At 36.2% G+C, this 18,487-nt stretch overlaps 1 protein-coding gene across 1 annotated transcript in view; it reads left to right on the top strand.

The window, feature by feature from the left end:
- Nucleotides 1-18,487, top strand: part of LOC111517944 (monocarboxylate transporter 14) — a 29,049-nt gene extending 10,562 nt beyond the window's left edge. The window contains exons 3-8 of the mRNA XM_023174248.2: nucleotides 2,129-2,380; nucleotides 5,793-5,953; nucleotides 10,250-10,436; nucleotides 14,214-14,380; nucleotides 14,479-14,701; nucleotides 18,154-18,487. Of these exons, the coding sequence (XP_023030016.1) occupies nucleotides 2,129-2,380; nucleotides 5,793-5,953; nucleotides 10,250-10,436; nucleotides 14,214-14,380; nucleotides 14,479-14,701; nucleotides 18,154-18,434 (1,271 nt within the window). The 3' untranslated portion in view covers nucleotides 18,435-18,487. The remainder of the gene's footprint in view (nucleotides 1-2,128; nucleotides 2,381-5,792; nucleotides 5,954-10,249; nucleotides 10,437-14,213; nucleotides 14,381-14,478; nucleotides 14,702-18,153) is intronic.

Raw genomic sequence — 18,487 nt, 5'->3', positions numbered from 1 at the left:
GCACCCAGAACATCTAATCCAGCCTTCGTTGTCCTTAGATTTCGAGTTACAATCACCACAGAATAAACAATCAACGTTGCTGACGTTGCCTTCATCATCATCATCATAGAGATCGTCATTATTTTTCTTAAACAATGCGCGTTTTCCTTAATTTTTCATTTTGGCCACCCTTTTCTTAGGAGCCTGCTGTTTCTTTTCAATTCCCCTTTCTCTTTTTGCTTCTAGTCTACGTTGTTTTGCATTATCTTCTTTTTCTTTCTCAATTGCCATGAGAGTGACCTTATTTGGACTGGATGTTAGAACTGTTATTGTTCCTTTCTTCCGCTTAGTTTCTCTTTTGATAATCCTATTGACCTTGGGTACAGGAACAATTTCACGTGGACTTACAGCAAATGAAGTGGACTTCTTGTTTGGTGTACTGTTCAAATTCGAAGTTGTTTCTAGGGCACCAGCTGATGAAGTGCTGGTAGGGATACCATTATGAAGGAGGTATTGGGGTTTTCAGAACCACCAATGAGTCCTGTTGAGCTACTGTTGTTGACAGTTTGAGATGAAGATGCAAAAACTTTTATGAAGGTGTTCTCTTCTCCTGGCGCAGGGTCTTCTTGTAGAGTTATTTCTGATGTTTCAGCAGCTGCATAATCCGGTTCTGTGAACACGTTTCTGTCGATTGGGGCGATTCCACATTTTCTAAAGCCTTTTATGGTGATGATTGGTGTAGTTGCCTTCAAAATCGTTTCATCAAGTAGCCGGAAAAATTGGAACTGAGTCACTGTCCGTTCTGGATTATTCCTTAAGAACTTTTCAATGCATTGTTCAAAATACGTATTGAAAGGTGCCATAAACGCAACGTCGGGTGGCTGCAGTTTATGACTGCAGTGGGGGGAATGCACAAAAAAGTGACATGATTGTCTCTGGCTTTTTCGATGAAGTCTGAGTTATTCGCGTGACTTGCATGACCAGTAGAATCGGGTCGTCTTTTGTTGAATTTGAAAATTTCAAGAAGTGGTCAAACCATGAGGTGAATATTTCCATTTGCATCCAACCAGTAGGATGACATGCAGATGTTATAAGTAGCCGACCTTTCAGGCAAAGACCTTGGACGACTTGGACTGGACTGTTAAGAGTCCAGTCTCATTAACATTGTACACCCTATGAGGTGGGAATACGTGATCTTTCTGGATGCCTTTCAAAATGTCAAAAAACTTCGATCATCAGTTTTGTTAAACGCTTGAGCCCGTGCAGCTGAAGTCGCCTCAGGCTTCCGTAATGCAATCATTGGGTGGCGTTTTCTAAATCCCTGTACCCAATCTTTCCCAGCAGCTTTTTTTTCATGACTGAAGTTATGAGGTATGCCATTTTTAACAGCGAGTTTGTAGGCAAGAGCCTGTAGCACCAAAAAAACGGACTTTCATGTCCAAGAGAAGGTTTCCTGCTCCTCAGTAAATATGGGCCGAAAGTGACCAAGAACCTTTTTTGTGTTTACTGAATGAACATTTTTGTCGAGTGCTCTGAGACTAGTCACGAATGATATTTTCAAATCGACTGACAAAGTAACTTTCACTTGCTCTACTATGCTTGACTAGAGTAAAGTATTCGACACTTTGGATCCATCCGTATTGTCTAAGAAACTGGAATGGGTGCGGTTTTACTGATGAAAAGCTATCTTTCTGAAATGATCCAAACTGTTCACCTTAATGGTAACCTCTCAAGCTCGATTTCGAAAAACTTCGGTGTACCACAAGGTTCTGTTCTCAGATCCCTCCTTTATGCAATTTATATCAGTGACTTTCATGAATTCATCTATCGTTCATTAAATGTCACAGACCTCACACAAGTTAATGATAATATTAATAAAAATCTTCAAATACTGTATGACGTATCTTGTTCACATAACTCAACCATTAACTCCAAAAAATGTCAGGTCATGTTATTTGGTTCTAGAATGCGGCTAGGTTGTATAATACCATTCCTAGGGAATACGAAGAAAGTCCACTGAAAAACTTCAAAAAAAGATTGAAAAGCTTGTTTCTCGCGCATAATGTTGTCTCACACGAACTATACGACTGTTTACTCAAAAAGCGTTAATTGCACTTGTTACATTAATAACTATTTTTCCTTTTTCTAGGGAGCATTATTGGATCAGCAGCATTCGCTCTCTCAGTTTTCTGTCCAACAGTATCAACGCTGATGATAGTGTACGGCTTCATTGGAGGTATCGGCTTTGGTTTAATATACCTACCAGCCGTCGTATGCGTTGGATACTATTTCGAATCGAAGCGATCCTTGGCCACTGGTATATCTGTGTGTGGATCAGGATTTGGGGCGTTCGCCTTCGCTCCTCTGGCAACGTTTTTGGTCAATAACTATGGATGGAAAGGTGAGATTATGATAATGTTCGAATGCAGGATATTTTTATTAATCAGGCTAATTATTAGTTAGTTAACTGAGAAAGTTTTTGAATTTGGGTATTAGTTCTGCATACGAGTCTGATAATTCAGTACTATCATACAACGGAGAGGTATTCGATGTCATATATTCGTATGATATTCAAAATTTCATTTTATGTTTTACCAGTTTCAGTGTTTGTTGTGGAATTCTGTGAAAAAAAAGTTTCGATAATATCTCTAATAGTGACTCTAAAACTATCAAAGTAATGATAAAGTAATTAATGCAATGGTTTTTATTATTTTTTTTTTAATTTTCTTCAAACTTCTTTCCTTCAAACCTCTCCCCTTAATGAGATTCTTTCGAGTTATTGGGTAAATGCCTGATCTCATTCTTCTCCAAATGCAAACATATGGTTCTAGAGTTTTTCTGACTAGGATGTTTAGTATTTAACGAAGGCTCAAAAGGTCATAACAAACTTTACTAACTGGTGGGATTTGTAGACGTCTCCATAGTCCAGGGCCAATATATTAATTTGTCGAGGCGACGTATGGAGAAGGCTCTGATGATGACAAAAAAAAACCAACGAAAAGCTTGACATTAAAGAAGAGCTCATTCAAATAGTATTCAATAAGACGTCTATGATGAAGGGACAGGGAGAAATATTTGTATAGAACTTTCGTCAATTCACAATACATAAAAACTGACTAACGCAAGACTAACGAGGTCTTACCTTTTAACGTGTGATTCCTAACACGAGTTGGACGATAACAAATGAGAATCAATCGTTCAGTAAGTGAACAAAGCACCCACGTCGAACCGACCGGCTACCGACCGACCATTCAGAAGAAGTGATTTGATTAATTTGTGACGTAAAGTTGAATTTCTTATCGAATTTGATGCCCAGATCTTTTAGTTTCTGTGCTTTGTTCTAATATGACATCATTTATTGCATAGTCAAACTCTATATTGTGTTTAAGGGTGTATTTCATGAATTTACATCATTGAATATTCAGTGAACGCGTGTTTAGAATGCATCATTCATGTATCGAATTGAGAATAAGACAGTCCTCTGTTGATTCAATGGATCTGAAAATATTCAAGTCGTCAACAAAGAGTGATATGTTACTACAGATTTTCGAAATAATATCATTCATAAACAAATAAAATAGAAGAGGAGCTAGATTACTTCCTTGAGGAGCACCACTAGTCGGAGTTAACTCAAGTGATTTGTGTCCTTTGTATTCCACAAATAGCGTACGATTGTGAAGATAAGACTGTAGCAAATTCAACAGTTGACTGTCGAGACCAACAAAAAAAAGTGTTTTTAGTATAATTTGATGGTTCAATTCAACCTTTGAGAAGTCCGTATAGATTGTATCCACTTGTAGATGTTAATTTAACGCAGTGCTGATGATTATGCTGCAAGGAGACGAAATAGAAAATTTAGGATATCCTAGTCAGAAACAAACGTCAAATATGTTCAAGAATCACATGACAGCTAATTATATTTACCACACAAACTATCTAACTACGAAGGGTCGATGATAAACAGACACCCCTAAAACAGCTAATTATATTTACCACACAAACTATCCAACTACGAAGGGTCGATGATAAACAGACACCCCTAACACATTGCTTGGCTAAAACACATGATATAAAAACGGGATTGGATAGAAATATACATTATGCATGTTAGCTCATGTGTCTTTTAACCTGACTATCTCTTTGGAATTAAAAAAAAATGTAGGGGTACCAAAATTATTTCAGAATTACCAAATCATTGGTAAGGAATTAGCAACGTGAAATATTCAAGAAATACAGACACCTCTATAAAAGGGCCTTCTGTAAAAAAATTGTAAAAACTGCTTCAAAACAAAATAATTTTGCTAAAGATCAGTAGATTTTTCAAATAGGAAAGAAAAAACGAAATGATCTCATGATGCTACAGTATTTCCCGATGATCTGAAAGATATGGACAAGTCATACGGTTCCCAAAGATAAATTCTCTTCAACATGAATTCTAAACTCTACATTTTCAAAGATATAATTGAATTGACAGGGGTATATTTTTAGAAAAGATTAATTTTTGTGAAAAAAGATTATGGTTTTCTACTTCTCCATCTCCATACAAAAAACTGTAGGAATCTTCCAGATAAAGAAAGGAAACATTTTGTTGTATGGAGATGGAGAAGTAGAAAGCCAAAACCTTTCTTTCCCAAAAAAAAAAGATATATATATATATATATATATATATATATATATATATATATATATATATATATATATATATATATATATATATATATATATATATATATATATATATAATATATATATATATATATATATATATATATAAATTCCCATATTGATTTCAATTTGAGAGCCACCAGTATACAGCTGTTTCAGCCTATTGGGCATCGTCAGTACCGGGCAGGCGGTCCTCGATTGAAGACAAAATGAGAAAAAACCAAGAAAGTACTTGATAAAAATAGCTGCGTAAACGCAAGCGAAACATAAGTGGAACCACCTATTGGTGTGACACCCAAGTCAACTTGCCAAGTTTTTATGTCAGTGTTGGTGGTTTGACCAATCAACCGACAACTGCGGTGGCAGAAATTTGGGAAGCTAACCTGAAATGCCATCGGAAAACGAATCCACATGTTTCTAGAATTGATATGAAATCTAGAAAGATTCATGCAGTCAAGCTGCTGGAAAACAATTCCATGAAAATCAAAAAATAAATAGATAAGTACTCTTTGATCATTCCCATATTGATTTCAATTTGAGAGCCACCGGTATACAGCTGTTTCAGCCTATTGGGCATCGTCAGGACCGGTGGTTCCACTTATGTTTCGCTTGCGTTTACGCAGCTATTTTTATCAAGTACTTTCTTGGTTTTTTCTCATTTTGTCTTCAGTCGAGGACCGCCTGCCCGGTCCTCGGGCAGGACCGCTGCCTTTTCCAGCAGCTTGACTGCATTAATCTTTCTAGATTTATATATATATATATATATATATATATATATATATATATATATAGACAGATAGATAGATAGATAGATAGACATTTATTGATCATACACCAATTTACATTGGATTGATAAGTCAAAACAGAACAATGTTAAAATAATAAAACAATAAAACACACCAAGCAACACTGAAAGTTACCTACTACACTGGTACACTGTACATTGACAGTCCGAAACGAATTCAGAAATACTATAAAATGCCCTAGAAAACAAATAACATTTCAATTCATTTCAATTTCAATTCAATATATATATATATATATATATATATATATATATATATATATATATATATATATATATATATATATAGAAGTATGTTCCGACTATTCTTTTTCAACCATCACATCAAATAATTTTCTTTCAGGTACTAATTTGTGTTTCGCTGGTATCATTCTGTGCTGTTCCATTTTCGGAGCTCTGATGAAACCATTAGAATTCGAAACTATTGAACCTGTCGAAGAAGTTACAACCCCCTCACGAAAATTATCGGTGAAAATCGGGATTCCGAGAAGTAATACCAGTGAGGTGAGTTTAATCGATGAAATTTTGATTTTTAATATGTATCTAGCACAAAACTGTGTGAAAATGTTAGAAATTGAATACGATTGAAGGGTTGTACGAATTTGTTATGTTTTTTGTTTCCGGCATATTTAGGTGAAGCTTTCATGTGAACGTAACATACTGAATATATCATGTTGACATATTCAATGCATGATCATACATTGTGTGATTCTTATAAAAAAAATATTGACAAAACAGGTAGGAGATAGGTTAAAGCCTGTATTTCCAGCGGAAATCTATGCTATTGATTTATGGGCGGAGAGATTGACAGAATCCAACCTCATACACAAGTCAATAAAAATATTCTCGGACAGTCAAGCGGCGTTGAAGGCTCCTGGCTCCTACCGAGCAACGTATGAATTGATAGCAAATTGCCAAAAACGACTCTCCCCAATAAGAAGATTTAACAAATTGTCTCTGGTCTGGATTCCTGACAATACTGATCTGGAAGGTAATTAGGCTGCTGACTCTCTTGCTAAGGAGGGTGCTGCAAACAGCTTTATTGGACCAGAACCTGCCATTGAAATCGCTTTAAGCTTTACCAAAGAAACATTGAACACCTGGATGGCAAGAAGATCAATAGACTTCTGGCAAAAATCTTTAAAGATTGGCTCACTCCGTCGCGTTTATTCACCCTTCGAAGCTTGATACCAAACACTTGTTGGACTATAGTGGGGGTGAACTACGATGTCTAACCGGCCTTCTCTAATGGCCACTGTCGTCTGAATTATCCTTTGTATTATATGTTTAGAGAATGATGAAACAGCAGAGCACATACTTTTTGCCTGCCCCGCTGCCGACCTAATCAAGTATTTTATTCATATGGTATTTGAAAAAGGGCGGAGATCAATAATGCAACAGTTTGCATTGCTGCTATTACACTTAACCCTTGGACAGGTGGGGTAGATAATATATGTAATAAATATAAACACGTGGAATGCGGAATATAGATATTTGGAATACCTACATACTAGGGTATTCACTTCTTATTCAATAATTTGAAGAAGAAAAATCAGCCACCTTCAGTGAATTTTATATATTCCATATAATGGATTCATCATATACACAAGCATGTTTTTTGTATGAATATTAGCTCTGCGCCTTCCACAAAACCCTACATTTCGCCACTGTAAACTAATATACAGTGCATTTCTTTAATATCTCCCCCCCCTTTTATTTTTTGAACGGGTCAATTCACAAATTTGAAATTTGGGATGATGAAATTAATGCATGAATACTTTATTTTTAAGTGAACTTGACAGATGAAACTTTCAAGATGGCTACTGGAAGACATCTGGAAAAAAAATAAATGGAAAGGGAGGGTGTTGTGACACATATTTTTGAAGCTCCTGACAAATGCTTCACAACCCTAGAATATGAAGTCAATATCTTCAACTACTACAAAATGGTGGAACTTTGAATTATTGCCTGAATACATTAATATTTAACTACATAATATGAGGTAATTAGCTTGAGGTGAGCTTTTTGACATATGAACAGCCTACCTGACATTTCATGCCGAACATTTTAGAACACAGTAACATCAATATCTCTACCAATATTTATTATTCTCTGCTGTATATCTAATATTGAAGTTCAGTTTCGTACACCTTTTGCTTCAAATAGCCCAATAAAAAAAGTCCAAAGGTGTCAAATCTCGCGAGCGGGCTGGCCATTCTGTAGGACCTCGACGGCCAATCCAACGACCGGAAAAAAGAGTATCCAAATAGTTTCTTACTCGTCTGGAGTAATGTGGTGGTGCTCCATCTTCTTGGAATACAATATCGATATCGAATTTATTAGGATTCGCTTCGACGATTTCAGTGATGAGAGGGTCAACAGTAGTTTCCAGCATACTCAAATACAGTTCCCCTGTTGAATTTTGATCAATAAATAGAGTTCCTGCAATACGGTTTCCCCATATTCCTGCTCAAACGTTAATTTTTTCTGGACATTGAGTAACGGCAATTTTGTCTGTGAACATTGCCGTTGAAAAAACTCGTCACTAAAACAAATATTCTGGAGATAGTTGGAATACCTTGCAATAAATCACGTCATGATTTCGCAGAATTCTGTTCTTCGATCAGGGTCATCTTCAGTTAATTGGTGTACAATTTTAATCAGAATTTACTACCATCTCACCAATTATTTGCACTTGCTGTTCTTCCGAAATGGACGGATGACCTGGGAACTTTTTGTTATGTATACTACCGGCAGTTGTGAATTGGAATACAAGTTCCTTCAAATATTTTTTACAGATAAGACGGTTTGGAAAACGTTCAATGAAAATCCTTTCGATCTCGTGAAAGTTACGCGTCGCACCGTAAAAAAAATCGCTTCAATTTTTTCTTCCAATGGACGAGAATTGACCATTTTAGAGATTGTTGATGTGGTTCTACTAGTAAAACTGAAAACTAAATGAGAATATTCTAACTGAAAAATAATGGTCATTGTAATACTAACATTTTTTGTCGTTTTCATAAACAAAAAATAACTTAACAAACCTTATCGAGTTGTTGGAGTTGCCATATGGCATATGAAAAGGAATATTTCTAGAAATATCGATATTAATGTGTTTCTCTTCAGGAAATTATTAAATGTTCCGCCATTTTGTAGTTGGTGGAGATATTGACTTCATATTCTAGAGTTGTGAAGTATTTGTCAGCAGCTTCAAAATGATGTGCCACAAGACCCCCCTTTTCATTTATTTTTTTTTCAGATGTCGCCCAGTCGCCATCTTGAAAATTTCAGCTGTCAATTTCACTTCAAAATAAAGTATTCATGTATTAATTTAATTATCCCAAATTTCAGTTTTTTCAGTTGACACGTTCAAAAAATGAACTGTATGCCAAATTCTTTCAGGATATGTGTCGAAAATATTTTGGTTTCGTCCATCATATGAAGGAAAACTGTTTTATTCAAACTAATAGTATAATAAACTAATAGTAACTAATAGATGTGGAATTGGCCGCGGCGGTAGTGCGCCCGACTCACGATCGGAAGACCGTGGGTGCGATTCCTGCCTCGACCAGATATTTTTCTCGAGAGAATTCATCTGGTTGAGGCTGGGATGATTCTGCAACCGTGTTAGGAATCACACGTTAAAAGGTAAGACCTCCTTAGTCCTTAGTTCGCACAAGTTTCTCAACTTCTGAGAGTTGTCGTTCGTATGGGGGCGACAGCTGACTAATGGAAAAACAGATTTTAAACAGGTTTAAACAGATTTTTGAACAGATATCTTTCAAACCACCTTCTCTTATGTGCAACTGTTTTTGTTTTAAGAAAGCCTTCCAGTTATTCTTGTATTCGAATCCTTTATTTTCAATATACTGTAATAGATTCTTCCAAACAATTTGGTGGCTTCTGGTTAATTTCAAAACTTTAATGAAGTCTGATTTTTTCATTCAGATTCATTCATTTGAATAGCTACAACATTGATACAGCATTGTTCTTTTCTTTGGTGTAATAGCCGAAAATTCATTGAAACTCAAACGATAATTTGGCCTATCAAACAAATACTCAAAATTTGTACTCCTACACTGAACATACGGAACATATTCTTTCAATATTCATACCTGCCACAGGTAGCTAAAGAAACGGTCAGTGTGTTATAGTTTGACCTAAGTATGAGTTTCTTGCCCAGTGAACATAATTCAACTACTTGTGATGCACTGTTTGGAACTATTGGTATAGTAATAAACATTACTGAAGTTTTATCCCAACACCAAACCGTAATTTTACCACCTGGAGCTTTCTCCCAACACCAAACCGTTATTTTAACACCTCGACACGTGTTTCGATCACCAAGTGATCATCTTCAAGAGAAAGATTAAACTTCCTCTTGAAACACGAGTTGTGGTGTTAAAATATTGGTTTGGTGTTGGAATAAATCTCCAGTAATATTCATAAGTCAATTACTTCACAATGATTGCTGTAATTCTACTTGTTTTCTCGTCGTTTATCTTGGAGCGATCTCGTTAGATGCTCACAATTTGATACGCTCACATTTATTTCAAATGTGCTATTTATATCTCATTACCAAAACATAGAACAGAAAAAAGCACCCTAAAAGTACCAGAACTCTACAGTTCTGCTTGTTCAAGTGAATGCAAGTAACCACTTGCACTCTAATTTATTTTTCATAAAATCATCAGGAGGAATTTTGAAATTTGAAAATAACTATAAGGCGAATCACAAGCACTTCTACACATCTTACTCGTAGTACTAGTTACAATCATTTAATCGACATAATATGTTTAGGGGCCGCTGGGAAAGAACTCCGTATACAATTCTACCTTATCGGTTGGCGTGAAAAACAATGTTATCCAGCCCTTAGCAAGAAAAGATATATTTTATTCAGGATCTGTCACGAATTTAAAGGAATTCCAGTCGCAAGCAACGCTCAACAGCTACAGGCAAAGCGTCCTCAATATTTCAAGGCCAAAATGTAAGTATCAACTTATGTCTCCTAATGTGGAATAACCTAAACCTAAGTAAGGTTATTATGTGACTTATAAATGGTTGAATGTTTTATTGAAGATTGATTTGCTGAGAGTATAAAACTTGAAAGCAGTGAACTGATATGAAAAACATAAATTGGTGTAAGATGTCCTTCTGAGGAACAAAATTGAAAAGCTTATGTAAATCATATCTCATCAATAAATAGAAAAAGAGCTGTTTCTTCAAATGAGGATTACGTATTTTTAACATCATGTTTCATTTTGGATACAAAGGTTCATTCCACGAATTTTCCAAAAAATTTTGAGTCATTCACTTTTCCTTAAAAAAGGACTATTCTAGAAAGTGAAAATTGAACATCATTTTTCACTGGCTTGAATGAAATCAGATGGAATGGAAACACGAAATAACTTTTTTTCAGCTTTCCTACAAGAAGGACTTAACGAATACCCATCGAAAAACAATCAATTGTTAATTGTTAGCATAATACTACTTCACGAAAAAAATTTTGCATATGTTTCGCGCTCTCCAGGATAAGAGACTCATTGAAATTATTAGAGCAATCATCTTGAAATCGGTTGCTCCTCATCGATACAGGACAGATCAGGACAGATCTTACCAATATAGCATTTCTATATATTTTCTCGAATGATTTCTTCAATACAAATTATTCGTTTTGAACGAAATCTTTCACCTACAAAAGAAAGGTGCTAGTTTTATCTTATTGAGAAAACATCGAACGAAAAAAGCAACCTAGAAGTACCAGACCTCTTCAGGTTTACTTCACCAAAGACATTTTAATTTTAAATGAGACTCAGTAGTTTATTTCACATTTTTCTGTGTTATAATCTTCTCAGTCTTCTTCTAATCCACCATGGTACCGAGTCAGTTAAGTTTTCATGACTGTTTTCATGGAATGTGTACTAGTTTTGAGTCAATAAAAATGATGAATCAAAGTGCCCTTTGCAGACACTGAGATGTATAACCAATTATTCTTAGGTTGATGGTGCTAAAAATATTGACTCCAATATTCAGTATATGCTAGTGGATTCCAAAAACTCGAAGTAGTGATCCAAGATCACTTTGGTATTTATGCAGCCTGGTTTGGAATTTAGCTTCGCTGACGGTCAACATAGATTAGTGAATACTTTTTTCTATCAGTATTTTATGAGGAAAAGTAAATCTCTCAGAAGGTTTTTATGTCAAATAAAATGCTTTCATCAAAGACTTTGACATTGACTTAGACTTTGGAATTTTAATGCAGACTGAAATTGCTGTCGAGAATCATCTAGCTTAACTGATAGTCTTTATTCTACTCGGCATCATCCACTATTCCAACATATTTATATAAAGCAGAATTGAAGAACTACTGGACCCTTCAAACTACCGCAAACTTAAACGGGACCCAAAACAATCAAGATTGAGGAAAATTGACAAAATAATTGAACCTTCTTCACTGCCGAAAACCGTACAGAGTTAATTGTATTAGTTTGAGAATGTCCATATAGGACGAAACTGCATTAACGTTAGTTTCAATAGAAAGTGGTGAAAAACATAGAAATTTTCATTTCTCTTTTCATTATGATCTCCTACCACGTAGTAACGGCTACATCCATTAATTTATCGTACAGAGAATCATTCTCAGAACAGTATCCGTTCTACCCAGGCTCTACGGACTTCCGAAGGTACATAAAACCAACTTGTCACTGAGACCGATAGTCCACCTGGCAAAGCATCCCGCATCGCTTCTCCAGTCTCATGTGAGAAAAACAAACTCCTACGTCGACGATTCAATATAATTTGTTGGTAAAATTAGTGACTTGACTCTGAAGCCGACAGATATTGTTTACATCCTTGTTTACCAATGTCCCACTGGAAAACTCTCTGAGGGGGCCAGCCTATTTGTTTCCGAGTAATATCGTCGGATTCTTCAGAGCATGTCTCACGGAGAGTTTATTTCAATGAAGGGGTAACTTGTATGAGCAACAAGATTGCGTGGCAATGGAAAGTCCAATCGACACCTTTGAATAAAAACCGACCTTGTGGCTACGTTACGTGAAAACATAAAAAGGACGCTCTTAACCTTTTTCTATACCACTTGAATACTCAACATCCCAGCACCAAATTCACCATAGAGACTGAACAGGACTAACGGATAGCATTCCTAGATGTTTGTTTGAAGGTGGTTGACAATGTTTCGTGGTGTATTTCATCAGTTCGGACTTCCACTGTCTAATATAATATAAATTGATTTGAAAACCCTGAAAAAAAAATTATAAAAATTGATAAGATTAACCGAAAATAACAATTTTATTAAACAAAAAACTAAAATTACAAAGAAATAATTTACAAGCAACAACCAAACTAATAAAAAATAAAAAAATTTAAATATTGATAAAAGTTGAAAAAAAAATAAAAACATTATTAACAAAAAATGAAAAATGAAAATTATAAGATTTCAAACCAAGTTATGTCACGACGTTTCGATTGTTAGTATCCACAATCGTCTTCGAGTGGTAACTGGACTTATTTCTCCGAGATCTGACTATTTATAGGTCATGCGAGTGCTTTCACCTATCCCCTCTTCACTCTACCCCCTTCATTGGTTTAGCGGGAGATGACCGTTTGGCGGGAATTGGTCGTTTTTTGCTTGATTAGAGGTTTCCATATGTCACGTATCTCTACGCTGGCTTGACTAAATGCGTTGTTGGACAACATATACGCGGCTTCTTTGAGTTTTCTACTGAACCAGTGTTCCTCTTTGTGGATGATATCAGCTTGAACCCACTTGATATCATGTTGATGAGTCCAAACATGCTCTGCTATTCCGGATTTGCTCGTTTCTCCCCGCTGTGTGTGTTTCTTGTGCTCAGCAATGCTAACTTTCAATGGCCTTTTAGTTTCACCGATGTATGATTCTCCGTACTCGCAGGGTATCGAGTGGATGCAGTTCTTGGAAACGCAGTCCGCGTTTGGTGGCCTGATTTTCGTGAAGCTGCCTCGGATAGTGTTCCCAGATCTGAAGCAGGTCCTGATGTTATACTTGGATCCAATCCTTCTTATCCTTTCCGATAATTCTCTGATGTACCAGTTCTTGTACTTCCCTACTCCAAGTGACCTTGAGATTGAATGGAAACAGTGTACCCGAGATCAACAAGGTCATGAAACTGAAAAGTTATACGGTTCAAAATAGAGAGAAGGCTCAGATGGTTGCACGTGCGTGTCTACCGTATATCCCTAGGGTCACAGACATAATTGGAAAACTTTAGGGGAAACACCATATTAAAACTGTTTTCAAACTCATCAAGAAGATACAACAAAGTCTCAAGTCGGCTTAAAACAAGAGAGACTCACTATCAGCAGCAGGAGTATTTGGCATACCGTGCACTTGTGTAAAGTTATACATGGGAACCACCAAAATATCCATGGAAACAAGGCTGAGAAAAACTACAGACTAGGCCAAACGGAAAATTCGGCTGTGGCTCTTCCTGTTTATGAATTTCTCAACAGAACAACTTGAAGATGTAGGAAAATAAGCTCATTTCCCTCAGGGTAAACCTTCACTCTGAGCAAATTCAACTGTAGCACGTCTTCTGTCGGAGTATTGTAATTAGTACATTCAACCCATAGGAGCTACTCTTGCTATGTCATGTTCCAAAGTCTCAATTTTTCTATTGGTTCAAGAAATATTCTCTATATTCTAATTTTCCCAATCACTTCCTGAATATTTCAACAGTATTAAGAGTGTTTCGTTGATTTTTTGCAGCTAAAAGTTCATGTCTACCAGAAAGTCTCAGCGATACTCTTAGCCAGCTATTGGACTTCAGTTTAGTAAAAGACCCTGTCTTTATGGTACTGGGAATATCCAACATTTTTGGTATGGGTGCACTATATATACCTTTTGTATACCTGGTGGAAAGTGCCAAAGCTGAAGTGAGTATAAAATATTCATTCATTGGCAGTACATATCAAGAAGATGAATTTGATAACCCCTTCAAATTGCGCTTAAATATTCTAATATATTTTTTCAGGGTATCGATGCTAGCAGTGCCTCTTTTCTAATATCCCTCATAGGAATTTTGAACACAGTTGGTAGGATAATTTTCGGATATATAGCTGATTCGCCAAAAGTTGATTCTTTCCTGGTCAATAACTTGTGTTTAATCATATGTGCGATTTCAGTAGCCCTAACTCCTTTTTGCCATACTTATGCAACTTATGTCATGGTCGCTGTAGGATTCGCTATTGGAATTTGTAAGTGAACTCATTTGTGATTACTGTTATTTAAGATTTGTTGAAAAAGTTTTTTGTAATGTACAATTCTATAATAGAAGGCACTAAATTCTCAAAAATATTATTGCATTAAAATGAAAACGTTGTCAAGGTTGTGATTCTATTTATTTCATCATTTTTTCCCATCTGGTTAGTACGCCACTGCAAGAGACAGATTAAAACAAAAACATCAGCCATTTCTGAGAATTCAGTGTCTACTATTTTGGAATTATAGTAGAGAGGAGTGCATTATTTGAGGGGGATATAGTGTTATGAACAAATAATATAATAAATGGATTTATAACACTGAATACAAAAATCTCACAATGGCTTTACAAACAAACATTTTGAGATCTGTGTTATCCAGCAGGTTCATATTTCAATATTCAGTTATTTCTCATCACTTCAAGGTGTAAAATAAAAGAAAATTGTTAATAACTCATAACACCTGATCGGGAAATCAGTAGATCTTGAAAACTCCAAGTACTGTATTGAGAATGATCTCCATCGGGTGATTATCGACCAAACTTAATAATAATCTTAATTAATCCCAACAACAAGAATATTTATAACACGGATGAAATTTGAAATAATGATTAAACAAATTATTTCAATACTAACACATCACCTTAACGTACAGCACATAAATACAAACACATATATACACATATACATGCATAGGTATATACATATACATATATAAATATATACATAATTAAATTATAGTGATATTTAAGAATAAAAAATGTAATATGGCGGTCAGAATTTTAATTAGAGGAAGAAAGCAGAAACTTTTTCAGTTCCGATTTGAATTTTGTTTTTTGGTTTATTTTTAGTTTCTCTGGAAACTCATTATATGTTTTAACTCCTAAATGGAATATTGATTTCTCCCCAAATTTTAAGCAATATGATTGAACTAGTAGTTTTTTTGCTTGTCTTAATCTTGTAATAATCATGGATGGTATTTATTTGATGAATGAAATTTATAATTGAAAAATGGACTGAATATCTAAAAGATCACGTGGTATATACAAAATTGACGTAGGTTCAAGATATGGTAATTTGAATATACATTTTATTATTTGATTTTGCAGTTTCTTGGGAGGATTTATCATTGATAAATTAGCTGTTTCCCAAATTAAAATAAATACTGAATATTTGGAAAAAATATTAGTTGGTATAAAGAATGTTAACTTTCACAACCGGAAATAACTGTGTGTTTTTTGGCCCTAATCTGCAGGTTTTTATGCCAAACGTTTCATTTACTACTGCGGTAGACATCATAGCAATGTGATCGCAATGCCCAAGTTGGTGCTTGGATTGTTTCCATTGTTCCACAGTAACTACGATAATGGTATTTGGCTCTGATTTTATATCATTATTAGTAGGCATGACTTGCTTTCTCTTAATTGGATACCTGAGAATTATCAAGTATGCCCTAGTCCCTAGTAAGTGGGCATACTGGAGATAGGCCAAATAACCTGAAACAGGTTCACAAGTGTGCCCGTTCCAATAACTGAAGATTGATTCCGGCAGTTGTATCGCCAAAGGCATATGCAGGAATTTCTTCTGTGCAGAATCTTGCACTGACATCAGTCGGATATAATGCAACGCCCTTCGTGGTAACCAAGAGGGTAGTTGTTTTCTGATAGGTGTCAGTCCAATAATCCACCGTTTAGTTAAGTAGAAATTGGCCTGAACGAATTATTCTTTCAGATGACTTGATTTATAGCCAGTAATTGAGTATACCCACTTAGGGTAGGGTTAGGTTGGGTCCAAAGAGAGTGAGCCACGATAAACACGCAAAGTTTTATTGTGGCCCACACCTATTCACACTCGACCAAATAATCCCAGTTTCTTAACTAAGCCGATTAGTTTGTATGGTGAGTGGTCTTTCAGGTCAAAAGGTAACTCTAAAAACCTGATTCGGTACCCGCGGGGCGAGCACAAAGTATGTGCTCTGCTGTTTCTTCATTTTCCAAACAGAGGTGACATACACCGTCTTTCGACAATCCGATTCTCTGCATGGGATGATTCAAATGACAGTGACCTGTGAGAAGGCCTGTTAAACATCGTTGTTCATCCGTACTGTAGTCCAACAACTGTTTGGTATCAAGCTTCGAAGGGTGAGTAAACGCCTTGGAGTGAGCCAGTCCTGGAAGATTCTGCCAGAAGTCAATAAATCTTCTTGCCATCCAGGTGTTCAATCTTTGTTTAGCAAAGCCTGAAGCGATGCCAATGGCAGGTTCTGGTCCAATGAAGCTGCTTGCAGCACCCTCCTTTGCAAGGAAGTCAGCAGCCTCATTGCCTTACAGGCCAGTATGGCCAGGAATCCAGACCAGAGAAGATCTGTTAAGTCTTCCTATCGAGGAGAGTCGTTTTTGTCAATTTGCTACCAATTTAGATGTTCCTCGATAGGAGCCAAGAGCTTCCAACGCCACTTAACTGTGGCGAGACTATTTTTATCGACTTGTGTATGAGGTTGGATTCTTCCAATCTCTCCGCACACAATTCAATAGTGTAAATTTCCGCTTGAATAACAGTCGCATAGGTTCCTAGGCAAGTCGATATCTCTGCCCTGGGTGTGCGACTGAAAACACCTGCACCAGAACCGGAAGGTGTTTTCGATCCATCTGTGAACTAGCCTTCTCTCGGAGGATGTGTGAAATATATTTCTTCATACGATGATTTGGGCCATTCGGATATACGGTTGGTGAGTACTCTGTCTATGGACAGATGAGACAATGACAGATATGCTGTTCGTTGTTCACTTCAGCTTTGTTCGAGGTATGATGCTCTGAAAGAATTTGATTTTCAATTATGGGAAGTTGATTATGGCAACTACCTTGTACTGTGAAGAGGTCAAATAGCCCAAAACCGGTCTGCAAGTGTGACCGTTTTAATAATTGAAGATCCATTTCGACAGTTGCATCGCCAAAAGCATATGCAGGCAGTTCTCATTGAAGAATCCTGCACTGATACCTGTCGGATATAATCCATCGCATTTCTTGGTTTTAGCCAGGGGATACGTGTCAGTCCATTAACCTACGGTGTACATCAGTAGAAACTGGCTAGAACGAATTGTTCCTTCAGATGATATCACAAATGGCATAAAAACATAGTAAGTTTCATTTCCCATTTTTTTTTATGATCTTTTACCACGTAGTAACGGCTACATCCATCAATTTAATGGTTTGATTTTACTTCAAGGGATTTTTCAATTCAGTCGATGCCACAACCAAATTCATATTCTAATTCGTTCGTCGTGATTATGGCAAGGAATTATATAGATAATTCAAAAACCTCTCTATTATTTCCAAAACGATTTTATGCACATTGTACTATAGATACCTACGAGGCGACAGTCTCAAAATCGAACCCGCTGTAAACATAGCAATATTTCCTCGTAGAAGCTGACTGGCTTTTTTTTTCAGCTGGATATATCTCTTTAACCTCCATAATTCTGGTTGAACTACTTGGTCTGGACAAGCTAACTAATGCCTTCGGATTGATCATTTTGTTCCGTGGCTTCGCCGCTTTTATTGGATCTCCATTGGGTGGAGCTCTGTATGATGCTACTCAATCGTACAATGTCCCATTTTTTGTAGCAGGCGCTTCGTTTGCTATTTCAGCAGCTATCAGCTTTGCTGCACCCTGTTTCAAGAAAAAGAAGACTGTAGATAATGATGAAGCTCTCACGCCTATGAATGCTTAATCAAATGTATTTTGTACACGTTTCTTTCAAAGAATAAATGTTATTTATTTCAA

The sequence above is a fragment of the Leptinotarsa decemlineata genome, unplaced genomic scaffold (assembly GCF_025532065.1).
Source record: "Leptinotarsa decemlineata unplaced genomic scaffold, Ldec_3_MD MMD2_tig00026336_RagTag_RagTag, whole genome shotgun sequence".
Taxonomy (NCBI): domain Eukaryota; kingdom Metazoa; phylum Arthropoda; class Insecta; order Coleoptera; family Chrysomelidae; genus Leptinotarsa; species Leptinotarsa decemlineata.
This window is presented reverse-complemented; position numbering and strand designations above follow the sequence as displayed.